Here is a 15285-nt window from a genome sequence, read left to right as displayed (position 1 = left end):
TTAAACATTGTAATTGAGTTCTGCCTATTTTTGAATTTCACGTATAAAAGGGGTCATATATACTCTTTCGGATCTGGCTTTCTTCACTCGGCCTATGTTCAAGATTCATCCATGTTGTTGCATTTCGGTGTACTTCAACTTTTGTTACCAATAATATTCCATTTTATGACGATACACATTTATTTATCCATTCCACTGCTGGACCCCTGGGGCCGTTACAGACAGTGCTGCTGATAATGATCTCGTGTGGGTCCCTGCTGTGTATATTATTTCAGGCATTGTTGACCCCAGGGCAGCCCTGTTAGATTGATTTCCCCAGTGAGGCCCCACTTGCACCTCCCCTTAGCCTATCTGGGAGGCCTCTCTTTGTAGGTTTAATTTTCGTTCCCCCACTTACTGCTGAGGTTGAGCACGTTTCCCTAAGTTTATTGGCCATTTGTATTTCCTCTTTTTTCTCAAGTGTCTATGCAAGTTCTCTGCCTTTTTTCAATTTAGATGTTCATCTTTTTGTTACTGATGGGCAGGAGTTCTCTCTCTATTCTGGATCCTAGCCCTCTGTTGGTGCGCGTGTTGCCGAATTCTTCTCCTGCTCTGTGGCTCGCCTTTTTACCCACTTCACGGTGTCTTGATAAAGAGAAGTTCTTAAGTATTAAGGTAGTCGAATGTATCAATCTTTTCCTTTACAGTTGGTGCTTTTTACGTTTATTTATTTATTTATTTTTTGTAGAAATCCTTCCTTATCTCAAATATTTAGGATGTTATCTTCAAGAAGGGAAGGTTCATTTTGTCTTTCACATTTAGATCTGTAACTAGGTTTATGCCTCTGGTCCTAGCATCTCTTCTTTAACTCCTAAAAGAGTCTGTTACATTTCCTCAAGCTTTTCTTCTTGCAAAAAGTTAGCAGCACTTCTTCATTAATTCTGTTTCCGGCCATTGTAGATTCCTGGCTTTTGGAGAGGAGCGGAAAAGCATAGCAGAATGTTGTGGAAGAGCTGGATCTGGGCCCGGCTTTCACCCCTACTGGCCGGGTGGCCTCCCTCTCAGGGCCCTGCCTGCCTGGGAGAGCTGTGGTGAGGTCAGCAGAGCGAGGCCAGGAACCGCTTCCTCAGTCCCTACCCAGCGGGTCCCACCTATGGCGGCAGTCGGCGGAGCCCCACTCCTGCACTAGAAAGAGGGCTGATGGGGTTTGGGATAGGCAATGTCACCCTGGAGTAGGTTAATCATGAACTTCCTTTGTGTAAATGATTGTAAAACACAATGAAAGACATTTTAGGTGCAATCAGTTTGTCAGACAAATTCTATTTCTGGAGTCAAATAAACAGGATGCTCCTTTTACATACAGGTACGAGGCAGATGATGCCACTAGAGTTGATTGCCATTAGAAGCTCCTCAAATGACTGTCAACCAGTGGCTGTCACGTGGCGTGGTGCAGAACGATGCATAAAGCCAGTGGAAGGTGGTCCTGCCTGACAAGCTTCCGGCCCACCAGATAAATATAGAGACCACGTGCCTCGTGGTACGTACATGTCACGGACTGACAGTGCGAGTTTCATTTTGCCTCCTGGAGCTTAGTTTATGTTAAGTAGCTTAACCTGGGCTTTCTTTCAGTCTCCTCCTGACCCTTGTACTTTGTCATTGGTGCTGCTGAGTCAGTCTGACTCCTCGTGACCCTGTGCACAGCAGAGCGGAATCCTGCCCGGTCTTTTTGCACCACCCTCTCACCTTCCGGCGCTATGTCAGACAATGTTCCGCTGCTATTCATAGGGTTTTCATGGCCAATACTTGGGGAGTGGGTGGCCAGGTCTTTCTTCCTAGTCCATCTTAGTCTGGAAACTCTGCTGAAACCTGTCTGTCCACCATGGGTGACCCTGCTGGTATTTGAAATACCGGTGGCATAGCTTTCAGCATCACAGCAACACGCTGCTGTCACAGCATTACAGACAGATGGGTGGCGTGGTTCCCTAACTGGGAAACGAACACTGGGCTGCAGTGGTGAGGGCGCCGAATCTTAACCACTAGCCAGTGGTTGGCTCCTTGTACTTTCCCATTAACCTTCTCAGTTCGCCTCCTTAACCCCTAATTAACCACCTGTATAATAAACACAATTTAAATAAACCCCTGTGGGTTTCAGTCTTGCCTGCCTTCTAAAGTATTTTTCTCTCCCCCATTGGACCTTGGCAACTCCAGGTGAAAAGGTCCCTTGGCCAGTTTGAATCCCCACGAGCGCTGGCACAGAAGCTGACACACAGCAAGCACTCCAAATATGTGTGTCAACGAACACTCGACTCGACCATGTTTGCATAACCGCGTGACCAGGCCAAGGTTGACAGCTGAGACAGCGACTATCACTGGCTTCCAGGTTTAGCCCATTGTTTGTTTGTCTGTTTGGGTTTTAGGTTTTGGAACTTTCGTAAGTTTTCTCCTAGAAAGAAAAACATCACTTCTTTACTTCAAGGCATTGTTGCCTGTATCTAGATATGTGAATCTGGACATGCACATGAACTTTGAGTTGCACTTTTCTTTCTTTCTTTTTTTTTTTTTTGAGGAAGATTAGCCCTGAGCTAACATCTGCTGCCAATCCTCCTCTTTTTGCTGAGGAAGACTGGCCCTGAGCTAACATCCGTGCCCATCTTCCTCTACTTTACATGTGGGACACCCACCACAGCATGGCTTGCCAAGCGGTGCCATGTCCGCACCCGGGATCTGAACCAGCAAACCCCAGGCCACCAAAGCGGAACGTGCAAACTTAACCGCTGTGCCACTGGGCCGGCCCCTTTGTTGAACTTTTCTACAGACAGTTTCTGCAAGGTTTCCTCTTCCAGAGACGGGGGAAACACCACATTTTTAGCTGCTTCATCGAGCATCTTAAATATCGCAAAGAAGAACAAAAGTGTTGAAATTCATTTAATTAGCAGAGTGTGAAGGAAGTGGCTGGGTACAGTGTGGGTTACCCCGGGAGCTGGGCACTACCGGCTGAGCGGTGAGAAGGGGAAACTGAAGCCAAGGAACGAGGCTATCCGGGGTCCCGCCTCAGGAGTACCAGGCTCACTGCCAGACATTTGACTCAGTGGCTTTACAAAGGGAGGAGTGACTTAAGAAGAATTAAAAGTAAAAACACTGCGAGCCACTTGCGATGGAGAGTTTACTCCCAGCAAATAATAGTTTCCACTGAAAAATCAAACAGTGGTTAACAAAGAGATATGCCGTCAGAAAGAGCTAGAACAACTTAACCCCCTCCGCTTAACACATGGAGAGCCTACCTGAAGCAGTGTTAGGAGAGGCCCAAGCTAGTGCATACGTTACTGGTAGAGGTGGGGGATGAAACAGAGAAAGAGAGAGAGAGATGTGTGCGGGCCTGTTCTGCTAATCTCTGCCCTTTTTGCTCAGCCTCTTCCAACATTTTTCAATGCATGACTTACCCATTTTCTGGGGGATTAAGGGAAGAATATTCATTCTGTTAATAAAAATTGAGTACCTATTATGTGTTAGGCAATTATTAAGCCCTGGAAATTCCAATACAGATAAGAAAGTCACTCCCATGTATATCTCACCATGTGGTCAGGGAGACGGGAAAACAAACAATCATAGTACAATACGTGAAGGGTTAGAATGGAGAATGGACAAAGTATGAAGCCACGATAACCCAGGTCTGCTTTCCCTTGGGTTCAGTAAGAGTTGACCTTTGATCCCTTTGATCTGAGATGTAAGGCTGAATGAGAATGGACAACGGAAGAAGGAAGGTAGGTAGGACATGTGGGACAGTGGGGGCCCTGTGGGGGAAGCCTAGAGGTCTGACAGAGTCAGAGAGGGCTTGCCATAGTGAATTCTGCCAAGGCTGAAGCTTAAAGGTTCACAGGAGCTTCAGTAGAAACGAGGCTACCATGGAAGGTGGAGTCGGGTGGGGAAAAGCCATCGGGAAGAGCCTGAGCTCTCTCCTGTACCTGATGGGCAACCATTGGGGATGTTTAGCAAGCCCAGCCTGGCATCAGTCCAGCCATCCCTCCCTGGTCCATATACCAGAAATATATACCGTGATGTCTGACATCCTGAAAGCAGGCCTCTATCAATCATTTGGAATGCTGCTGAAACAAGTGTTGTTTCTAAAGTGTTTCTGGAACTCTCACTAAGCAGGGATGCCAATGGCCACGTGCCCCAAACCTGAATACACACAGAGTATAATAGTAACACTAGGAATACGTGAGCGCTCGCTGGAGGCCAGGCACCGTTTAAGTGCTTTACACGCCCCTTCTCACTGGCGGTGTTATTCCCGTTTTACAGATGGGGACACAGGCTCGGAGGCTGAGTGACTCACACAGAGAGGGATGGAGCTGGGATTTGAACCCACTGTGTCCGGCCCAGGAGACAAGTGGCAAGGTTAGAAAAGAAACCAAGGAAGAAATGAAGGTTGAAATGAAAAAGCAGAAATGAGAATGAGAATTACCAGTTGCGGTGAGGGCGGGAAAACGCAGACCTCCTGACAGTAAGTGAAGAGAGTCAGCTCTGCAGAGGCTGAAAGGACTCGGCGAGGAGGGTTGGGAGGAGGGAGGAACATGGGTCCCCAGAAGGGCTGCTGTGTCCGATCCTGAATTCGGGAAAACTGGTACTGAACTCCATCACAGCACATGAGCACCACAAGGACCATGGAGAGCTCCTAATTCAATGCCTTTTTTTAATGCGGAAACTGAGGCCAGAGAGGAGAAATGGCTACAAAGGGTCATGACAGAACAGAATCCAGGTTTCCCTACTTCCAGACTATTATTTCTGTAGTCTAGCAGCCACTCATCCTCCTGCCAACAGGACTCTAATTTTCCTCTGAGGATCCATCCCTTTCGTCTAGCTGAGCCCTCACGCTGTGCATCTTAGGTGGCTTGGGCTGCCATAGCAAAAATACCATAGACTAGGCAGCTTAAAAAAAGAGACATTGATTTCTCACAGTTCTGGAAGCTGGAATTCCAAGCTCAAGGCACCAGCAGACCTGGTGTCCGGTGACAGCTTGCTTCCTGGCCTGTAGACAGCTACTCTCTCACCATATCCTCACAAGGGGAGGGCACATGAACTCTTTTATAGCAGCACTATTTTCATGAGAGCTCCACCTGCATGACCTAATTACCTCCCAAAGAACCCACCTCCAAATACCATCCCATTGGGGATTAGAGTTTGAATGTATGAATTTCGGGGGGATACAAACATACAGTCCGTAACAACCCACATCTCCAGACTAAGCCAGTCCACAAATGCCATTCCCTCACGTGCAAGCTAGGGTCAAGGTTACACACAGGACTCCACAAAGCCATCCAGGGTGAATTGGAGGCTTTTGCCTTTTTTCCCATTGGAACCCGCCCACGTGGGGCTTCTCCAGCCATCATGACCAGGGAAAAGCCGGTCTGCATCCTCCGAAAGGAGCAAGAACCAGGCAGAGGGAAACTAAGTCCAAGTGACATTGTTTCAGCCTCTAGGCCTATAAGTGCCTGGCCTTTCATCAATCACATCTTCCTTTGTTTTGTTTTTCTTTCTCCATCCTAACTTTGGGAATAACACCACACCTCCCTCTCTGGGTTGTCGGGGGGTTGGGGGGGGGACGAAATGAGAGGGTGCACAGATGGCACTTCCATCAGCGCCTGGCACCCCGCAAGCACTCACATATTAGCGACCTCAAGTTATCTTTTCTCTCACCGGCCACACAAGAGTCTGAACGAAACAGTGACCTGTTACTGCTACCACACCATGCTGTATTCACAAAATTACAGGTTTCAAGGATTTCTCCCAAGAAAGTTACAGCTGTGCGTTTGTGGGCGACGTTTCAGTTAGATGGAAACCAGCTGGACACCTGTCTGGATGTCCCCGGCTGAGCGCCCACTCGCCGGCTCTCCTCTCTCCTCCGGTCTCTGCAGCGCTGCGCACCCGGGCACTGTCCAGACCCGCCCCCTCTCCTCGCCTGCGCCCCGAGAACACACCGCCTGCTCCGGCGGGCAGGTCCGAGGGGCACGGCGCGCCGGGTTCTGGGGATCGACGAGCCGGGTCCCGACGGAGGGCGGTCCTGGTGGGGGCGGCAGGTGGGCTGCGGGTCCGCTTTGCTCCCGGGAGCGCGCGGAAAGCTCGCCCCACGAGCCTCCAGCAGCACGCACTTCTCCGCGACCCCGGAAGTGGGCGTGACGCGACACGTCTCAGCCAATCATGAGCTCCCGGCCTTCGCGTCACCGCGAAGCCGGCCAATGGGCGCGGGCCTGGCCGCCGCTTCCTGCCCGCCCGTTCGGCCGGCCCGCGGGGGAGGGCCGGCTAGGTTTCCCCGCCGCGGAGGAGCAATCGCCGCGACCGGGCCGCTAGACGCCGGCCGAGGTGAGTGCAGCGGCGGGTCCCGGGCGTGCGACGGCCGCCACGGTCGCTCTGGACAGGTCGGGGGGCGGCAGAGGGCAGCGGCGCCTCCTCTTGTGGCGGCTGCGTTTGCCCCGACACTCGCGGGGAGGGCGGGAGGGGCTGTGCTCGTGCTCTTTCCTGCACGGTTGGCGGAGCGCCGCTGCCATTCCTCGGGAACGCAGCGACAGGTGACGCTCCCACCCCAGCCTTTGCTCTGGAGTGATTTGGGAATCGGGCTGCTGGAGCCTGAAGGGTTTAGAGGATGGAGCTTCTGGTCCTTCTCTGGGCAATGATGGGGGCAAATCTGCTTGTCGCGGGATTAGCGCTGGCAGATGGTCAGGGCCGGGCGCCGACAATGCTGCTGGTGGCAGAGAGGGAGCCCGCCTTGTCGCCCAAGTGCGTGGAACCGGAATGAAACTAGGCTGACCGGCCCGCGATGATGGCGGGCAGGGGGCTCCTCTTCAGGGCTGCTCCCTCAGGGCACCTTCTGCTCTTCAGGAAGGGTTTTACTACCATGCATGTCCTGCTGTTTCCTCTCACCTCTTTGGAGCCTGATGTCGTCTTTCAACAGCCCCCGCAATTGGCAGACAGTAAGAGAGACCTTAGCAGCCTGGGCTCGCTCTGTTTGCACAGGTGGTGGGAATGACAGGGTGTAATAGAAAAACAAACCAGCAGGAAACCTTTCAGGAAGGCGTCCTAAGGAAGATTCCAGGAAATAAATGCTTCAGGAGCTCCCTTGGGACTGCGTTGCACCGTCTACCATACCCCCACCCCCACCTTCCCTTGGGGACCTTTTGGTCTCTGAAGAGATCTGTTAATAAGCCCATGCAGAAAGGCAAATGGTTCTGAGGGCGGTGCGCTGGCCTTCTTAGTGGAATGACTGAAGGTCCAACTGGAATTCATTGTGCAAAAGTTCTTGGTGAATCGGAGGTTGCTTTCTTGGAAGATGTTCCCTCTGTCCTTTCACCCCTACAAAACAAAGAAATCCCAGGATCCTAGAATCATGGACTCAATGCTCCAACCCTCCTTTTGAGAGTCCTCCGACCCAGTGACCCGGTGTCCCTGGACAGGTTACCTGATCATCCCACAGCTGGAAAGAGGCATGCGAGGAGTTGGGGCGGCCTTCTGGCAGAGGTGGGAAGGAGGTGCAGCTGCCCAAGGATGTTCACCCTGTGTCATCTTTAGCTAGGAAATGACTGGTGCCCAGTCACTCTGAAGGGAGTATGCAAACATAACGCCAACCTCATCCTTCCTCTGCAGCAGAGTCTTTCGTTAGCTGCCCAGAAGTTTCAATTATGTCTATTACTACTTAGTCATTTCTCTGAAGGAACGTCTATCACATACAAGTCAAAGTCACTATTCATTGAGCTCAAGCTGCAGACAGCATGAGTTAACTGTTTGCTTATGTGGTGAACTGTGAGCTGAGATCTGTCTTTGAAGATTCGATTCATATTAATATGACACTGTAGGAAATGACATCCCCCCCCCAAAAAAAAACCTTTACTTTTTCCGTAGCAATTTATGATGAGGATTTTCAAACATGCAACCAAGTTGAAAGAATTATACGGAAAACACATACCCACCACCAAGATTTTTACTATGCTTGCTTTATCACACAGCTATCCACCTGTTATGACCTTCCTTCTAACCTTAAGTCATTGATGACTTTGGCTTCCCTGGAGCAGTATTTCCATCTCAGCTCAGGGAGTTGGCAGTATGGTGGATGTAGGTCGTGGTGATTATCTGTAAACTTTAGTTGAACACCTACTATGTGCAGAGCACTGTTCGGGGCTGAGGAAATGAAGAGACTGAAGACTCAGGCTGAACAGGAGGGGACTTTATTTTTTTGTTGTTTTCGAAGAGACAGAAGATAAGTGGGAGTTTGTGGTATTACCGGCCAAGTAATAAAATGACATCAGTAACGCTCATTGAGTTCTTGCTGGGTAGAACTTTATTATAAGCTCTGTTCCTGTATTATCTCATTTAATTCTCACAGCAACTATCTAAGTAAGTCAGTATTCCGTCCTACCTTTTACAGATTAGGAAATCAAGACACAGAGGGGTTACCTGGCCTTTGGCGGTGCTAGAAAGTGGTGGAGGCAGGACCTGAATTCCAGCAGTGACTGTGGGCACCCTTCGTCACAGTATAGATGCCAGAGGGCGATAGTGGACACTCATCCCTGACCAGGGAGAAGCAAAAGGATATCAGGGGGTTACCACAGCTCTTCCGGGGGTTCCAGCTCAGGCACCTGGACGCAGATGCCAGTTTTCAAATGGCTTCAGAAGGCTAGTTCTGACTTCCCCTGTGGTTGACTGGGCCTTGGTGTTCCGAGGTTCTGTGGCAGGCCCCCTGGCGCTTGTTCCGCTCCGCTGGTCAGGCTCCCTCCTGTCATCTCTCTTCCTGTTCTGGATGTTTCCCAATGCTTGCCTCCTGCTGCTTCCGCTACCCTTCTTTCTGTTCCTTGTCCTTCGGTCACTTCCTTCCCAGCCCGCACTCTTTCTTCTTGGTGTTTGTAAGACATGCTTTGTTCTGAAAGAACCTGTTTGTCCATGGCAGATGCTCCTGTTTTCAGACACATTTCATCCGTGTGCTCATTCCAGTCTCCATGCCTTCTGAAGTGCCCACGTGCCTCTGGCGTGCCGCAAGAGTGGAATAGCAGGGCAACAGCCTCCAGGCACCCAGAGTTGCTCTGTCTCTTGGTCGCTCCAGTTTCCAAACCAGACTGGTGGTGTCCTCACCTTTAGCCTCTTCCCTCGATCCTGGCCCCAGGGCAGTGTTTGGTCTCGGATGTGGGAGGTGCCCTGTGAGGCAGAGCTCCTCACTGCCGTTCCACTGCCGCCCTTGTCCAGCTGCTCTGTTTTACTGCCGTGGGTCTGACCATGTGGCCCTGCCACCAGCAGGAAGCTTGTCCCTTCCAGAAGCCAGGGCTCCAGGAGTGACACCCAGGGAGCAGCCTGGGGGATGAGGGGTTCACTGGTAGAGCTTATCTTTACTAGTTCATTGAAGAGCTTATCAGTCACCACGGCCATCCCCTACATAACAGGAAGGAAGAGGAGAGAAGAAGGAACAGGAATGGAGACTGACAGAAGAGTGAGATTGGGGCAGAGAGAGAGGTGGTCACACAAGGAGGGTGAAGATAGGACCCTCACATCTCCACCATCCAGCCTCAGGGCTCCCGTAGGACCACACAAGACTCTGGCTGGGGTGCCAGGCACGTGTGGATGTCCCCACCACACCCATACAGGAAGGTCACATGGGCAGCAAGATGTGTGTATATTTGGGACTCAGCTAAATCTATGGCTTTTCATTCATTCTTTTGACAGGAAAGATGACCGAATAATAATATTCACTAAATTTGGGGCGGTGGATACTTTGACGTTATATTTTTTTCTCTGTACTTTTTTGTATGTTTGAAAAATATCCCCATAATTAGAGGAAAGGAAAGGCAATGATGAAAAAGGGCCCTAGACTGGGAGCCTGGGGCCGCGGACACTGACTCTGGCCCTCCTGTCACCAGCTGTCCCCCAGCTGCCACCGCCATGCCTGACTCGGTGCTCTGGGCGGTGGATCTCTTCGGGAGGGTGTACACGCTCTCCACGGCTGGGCAGTACTGGGAGCTGTGCAAGGACACCCAGCTGGAGTTCAAGCGGGTCAGCGCGGCCACTCAGTGCTGCTGGGGCATCGCCTGCGACAACCAGGTCTATGTGTACGTGTGCGCCAGCGACGTCCCCATCCGCCGCCGGGAGGAGGCCTATGAGAATCAGGTGGGGTCTCGTGTGTTTGGGTTGCTGAGTTGGTTGGTTTGTTGGGAGATAAAGCCCCCACACCCGACTCCTGGCCAGTTCCCACATTCTTCATCCTATTTAAAATCTGAGTGGTATAGAATCCAGGGTCCTTGGGACCAGAGTGCCTGTTGTGTCTTTACCAAGGCAGGCTGGCCAGATCTGCAAAAGAATGGGCTCCGGGCATTTCCCAGGGGCTCAGGATGGGGCCATGCCCTCCACTGTCTGCCCCTCGGGGCACTGTGGCTGGCCAGGTCTCTGCCCTTTGGGGCCGCGTGCTGGCTCATGTGAAGAGTCCTGGGAGTTGCTGATCCCTGAGTTCCAGGCAGGCCCTCTGCTCACTTCCCACCCTGGACACAACCAGGAGGGCCTGCTGGCAGGGTGCTACGTTCCCCGAGAGACCGCTGCTGTCCCAGGCCAGCTGCAGGCCTAAGGCCCGTCTCTGCCTCTGGCCCTCAGCGCTGGAACCCCGTGGGTGGCTTCTGTGAGAAGCTCCTGCCGAGTGACCGCTGGCCGTGGAGTGACGTGAGTGGGCTCCAGCACCGGCCGCTGGATGGGGTGGCGCTGCCCTCGCTGCACTGGGAGTGGGAGTCAGACTGGTACGTGGATGAGAATTTTGGAGGGGAACCCACCGAGAAAGGGGTAGGTGAACTCGCTTCCCTCCGTGCCTCCCTGTGGGGAGGGAGCGTCTTGGGCTCTGCTCCGTCCATCCCCCAGTGCTGTCCCCACTGCCCTGTGGCTGCCGACCTCAGTCTGCGCCCTGCCACTCCCCGCATGTTGCCCAGGGTTGCTGGGGATGGTGCTTTGGGCCATGTCGCTGTCCCCTCCCTCTCTTCCAGCCTGCCCCCCACCTTCCTCAGCTTTCTTCCCCAAGAGACCCTACAGAGCCCCCTTGGTATTTCAGGGGTGGACGTATGCCATCGACTTCCCTGCCACCTACACCAGGGACAAGAAGTGGAATTCTTGCGTGCGGAGGCGGCGGTGGATCCGGTACAGGAGATACAAGTCCCGCGACTCCTGGGCCAAGGTCGAGCCTGCGGGGTGGGCTGGGGGCAGGGCGGGGCCCAGAAGGCAGTCACAGGGAGCCTCCCCTGCCCTCCTCACCACGCCTACCCTGAGACCTTGCCTTGAGTCCTCTCCTGCCCTGGGAACACTGCAGTGCTGCGTGTCCCTTCATTTGGGAGATGGCAACATGAGGAGCTGGGACAGCACAGGACTTGTCCTGACCGGGGTCTCCGCTGCCCGGTCCCAGACTGAGACTCAGTCTGTGCCCTTCCTCCCCTCACCCCCATGGATGCCACTCTGGCTCTCACATTGTTCCCGTGACCCGGAAAAACCTCCCAACTTAGGGACACGAGGCCTGGACCCGGGTCCTCCACGGCCTTGAATGAGAGGAAGGCCTCGGGCCCTCACCAGACCTCTCCGGAGGGTCAGGGCCGTGAGGTGGGGCTGGGAGCAGCCCAGAGAGCGAGGTGACAGCCGGTGTCATGCAGGGCTCACAGGACAGGGCTGTGTCCGCTCCCTTCTAGACGGGGCTGGAGTCACAGTCAGTCACTGCAAAGCACAGAGCCAAGACCTTATATGTGCGTCTGCCTTCCACTCTGGAGCAGCAGTGACCACTCGGGGACAGCAGCCCAGGCCTGGTGGCTGATAGAGGATGGGGCAGAGGAGATTTAGGGCAGACGCCTCTGTCCTCGTGTGCCTGCTCTGTGAGGTCAGGTGGTGCGCTGAGCTGGAGAATGGAAGGCAGCGTGCTGGAGGCTGCAGGGGGCGTGTGGGGGCCGTGGTGCAGGACCAGGCGCCCACCAGGAGGGGAGCAGTGCCCTCTACTGGCCAAGGTGCCCACAGGTCCTGACTGCCACTGCCTCACACCTCATTTCAGATCCCTTCGAAGGATGACCCCAAGCAACTGCCCGACCCCTTCAATGACCTCTCTGTGGGGGGATGGGAAATCACAGATGAGCCCGTGGGCCGCCTGTCTGTGTGGGCCGTGTCTCTGCAGGGAAAGGTGAGGCCATGCCCCCCTGTACCTTGGACGGGAGGTGGCTGAGGGAGGTCGGCCACAGGCGGGAGAGAAGCTGGCCTTTTGGGTGGAGGGTGGGAGGTGGAGGAGGAAGGAAGCCTGCCCCTGAGACCGTCTCCTCACCTCCCGTCCCAAAGCCGGGGCTTCCCCGAGCAGGCAGCGTGTTACCTGGCTCCCACAACCCCCGTCCTGTGACTCCTGCTGTCCTGTGGACCCACTGGGACCTGCCCCTCCCAGGAGCCTCTGACGCCCCACTCCATGCCTGGTCCTGGCCTGTCCTTCCTCTGAGCCCCCGGAGCACTGATCAGTGCCCACCATGAACTCAGATGCCATCAATATTGTCTCCTCAGATAGATTCTGAGCTCTCTGCCTGCTCCCTTCTGGTGCCTCCCACACAGCAGTCTCTGGGAGTATGGCAGATGGATGGGTGGGTAGGTGGATGGGTAGGTGGGTATAAGATGGATGGATCGATAGATGGATGAGTGATGGTGGGTGGGTGGATGGGGGGATGGGTGGATGAGTGGGTGGACATATGGATGGACGGATGGACAGGTGGATGGGTGGGTGGGTGGGTGGATGGATGGATGGGTGGATAGATGGGTAGATGAGTGGGTATATGAATGGATGGGTAGATGGGTGGGTGGGTGAGTGGGTGGGTATATGGATGGATGGATGGATGGATAGGTGGATGGGTGGATAGATGGGTAGATGGGTGGGTGGGTATATGGAAGGAAGGATGGGTGGTGGGTGGATAGATGGGTGGGTGGGTGTATGGATGGATGGATGGGTGGGTGGGTAGATAGATGGGTGGGTGGGTAAATGGATGGATGGATGGGTGGGTGGGTAGATAGATGGATGGGTGGGTATATGGACGGATGGATGGGTGGGTGGATAGATGGATAGATGGGTAGGTGGGTGGATATATGGATAGATGGGTGGGTGGATAGATGGGTAGATGGGTGGATGGCTGGGTATATGGATGGATGGGTAGATGGGTGGGTGGATAGATGGGTAGGTGGCTGGGTATGTGGATGGATGGGTGGGTGAATAGATGGGTAGATGAATGGTTGGATAGATGGGTGGGTATATGGATGGATGGGTAGATGGGTGGGTGGATAGATGGATAGATGGGTAGGTGGGTGGGTATATGGATAGATGAGTGGACAGATGGGTAGATGGGTGGGTATATGGATGGATGGATGGGTATATGGATGGATGGGTAGCTGGGTGGGTGGGTGGGGGTTTAGAGAGAAGAGGACATCCTTCTCTTAGGGAGTTTGTGAACTAAGTGAAAGAACAAAACCAACCCCTGAGGTCAGCAGCAACAGAGCTATCCTGCGTGCAGGTGCTCCAGCTCTTTCGTCGTGGTTTTGGGGCCCTTGGTGACTCCTCAGCGCTCTGCACCACAAATTGACCAGATTCTCTGGTTGGCTCTGGAAGAGTCACGGCAGGTTTTTATCAGCCTTACCTCTGGGTCCTGTTCGGCTTGGGCTCAGGTCAACCCACACTTGTCTTCTCTGAGTCACACTGAAGTGTTGGGGGAGCTGGCCCGAGACAGAGCCCCTGCCGAGGGGCTGTGCCCCCCTGGAGGCAGGGATGGGGAGAACGGGGGTGCAAGAGTAGTGTTGGTGTCACCGGGTGCCAGCTGTGAGGCAGTGCTGCCCTGCACCCCTGCTGTGATCCATAAAAGGTGTGACCAGGACCCTGGGCTCCGGGAGGAGCTGGGGAGACAGCAGGGCTCCCAAACCAGCAGGTAGCCAACGGGAGGCTGCCCAGGCCTGGTTCTGCAGTGCTGGCTGTGAGGGCGAGGTGGCAGGGTTGGGAGCTGTGGTCACCCGTGTGGCGACAGCTCCCGGGAGGAGGTCCCCAGCCCTCCTGGACCGTGCGGCAGTGCACTGCCTCCTCCAGATGAAATGAGCCAGTTTGGATGATATGAACAGGTGGCTCAGCCTTAAATAGTTGGTTATGCTGATTCTCTTCGCATTAAGGAGAAAAAGAAGTGGATGTTTTGGACATCCGTATGAAAGGGATTTGGGAGTTTTCCCATTTAATCACCGGGCACCCTGATTTCCCCTAGAGACGGGTGTCCTGAGAGCATGACACCACTAGGGGGCGCAGGACACCTGGGCTGGGGCTGGAGTTCTCACGGGGCAGTGGGGCGGGGCGCGGTTCTCACAAGCAGATCAGGGATGGGATCTGTCCCCTAGGAAGGCCCAAAGGGTTTGCATTTTTTTAACAGAGTTGGGGGTCACCTAGTCCCACAGTCAGGGCACCCTGGTCCCCGGGTCCCCCAAGACTCCCCACTTGGCCCGTGTGTGCTGTGCTGCGAACGCAGCCAAGCTTGGACAGCTGGCCCAGCCACGGAGCCCTGGCTGAACCCCGCTGACCCTCCCTGTGGGTTTCTCGCCTCCCAGGTGTGGTACAGAGAGGATGTCAGCCACCCCAACCCCGAGGGCTCATCCTGGTCCCTCATGGACACCCCAGCAGAGGCGGCCCAGATCAGCTGTGGGCCCCACGACCTCCTGTGGGTCACGCTCTGGGAGGGGCAAGCCTTGGTCCGGGAAGGAATCAGCAGGAACAATCCCAAAGGTGGGCATTCTGGGGCCAGCCCTACACCTGTGCTGGGGCAGGGGGGCGCCGAGCTTCTCCCCAGGGCTGTCACTGATGGGGGCTGCCTGACCGTGTAGGAAGTTCCTGGTCCGTGGTGGAGCCTCCCACATCTGAAAACGGGATCATGCACGTCTCGGTGGGAGTCGCTGTGGTCTGGGCCATCACCAAGGACCGGAAAGTAAGATGGGGTTCCTGGGGGCTGGGGCTGGGGCTCTGTTTATTGTTGAGGGTTGTGTGGTTTTTTGTTCTTGCTAGTGTGGTGCAAACCCTTTAGAACAATCTGGCATCAGCCAAGCACGGTGCCTTTTCTGTTGTTGACGTCATTGGTCATCTCCAAGATGTTTGGTGCCTGCAGAGTCCCCCCCCCAGACCTGCGCCCCCCAACCCAAGGGCAGAACAACTGTGTTTGTCACTCAGGAGGCTGTAACATTTCAAATAATCAGAAGCAAATTTTCTGAAACCCTCTGCTAATTCAGTGCCTCCGCTTGCTCATGGCCAGTGCTTGTCATGCTCAA

At 54.0% G+C, this 15285-nt stretch overlaps 1 protein-coding gene across 2 annotated transcripts in view; it reads left to right on the top strand.

The window, feature by feature from the left end:
- The first annotated feature begins 6223 nt into the window (after positions 1–6223).
- The window catches only part of TECPR1 (tectonin beta-propeller repeat containing 1), a 30900-nt gene continuing 21838 nt past the window's right edge, over positions 6224–15285 (top strand). For both annotated transcript variants that reach the window (XM_014855999.3, XM_014855997.3), the window contains exons 1-7: positions 6224–6336; positions 9873–10119; positions 10597–10779; positions 11042–11164; positions 12020–12145; positions 14575–14749; positions 14848–14948. In XM_014855999.3, coding sequence (XP_014711485.3) covers positions 9895–10119; positions 10597–10779; positions 11042–11164; positions 12020–12145; positions 14575–14749; positions 14848–14948 — 933 coding nt within the window. In that variant the 5' untranslated portion in view covers positions 6224–6336; positions 9873–9894. The remainder of the gene's footprint in view (positions 6337–9872; positions 10120–10596; positions 10780–11041; positions 11165–12019; positions 12146–14574; positions 14750–14847; positions 14949–15285) is intronic.

The sequence above is a fragment of the Equus asinus genome, chromosome 14 (genome assembly GCF_041296235.1).
Source record: "Equus asinus isolate D_3611 breed Donkey chromosome 14, EquAss-T2T_v2, whole genome shotgun sequence".
NCBI lineage: Eukaryota > Metazoa > Chordata > Mammalia > Perissodactyla > Equidae > Equus > Equus asinus.
This window is presented reverse-complemented; position numbering and strand designations above follow the sequence as displayed.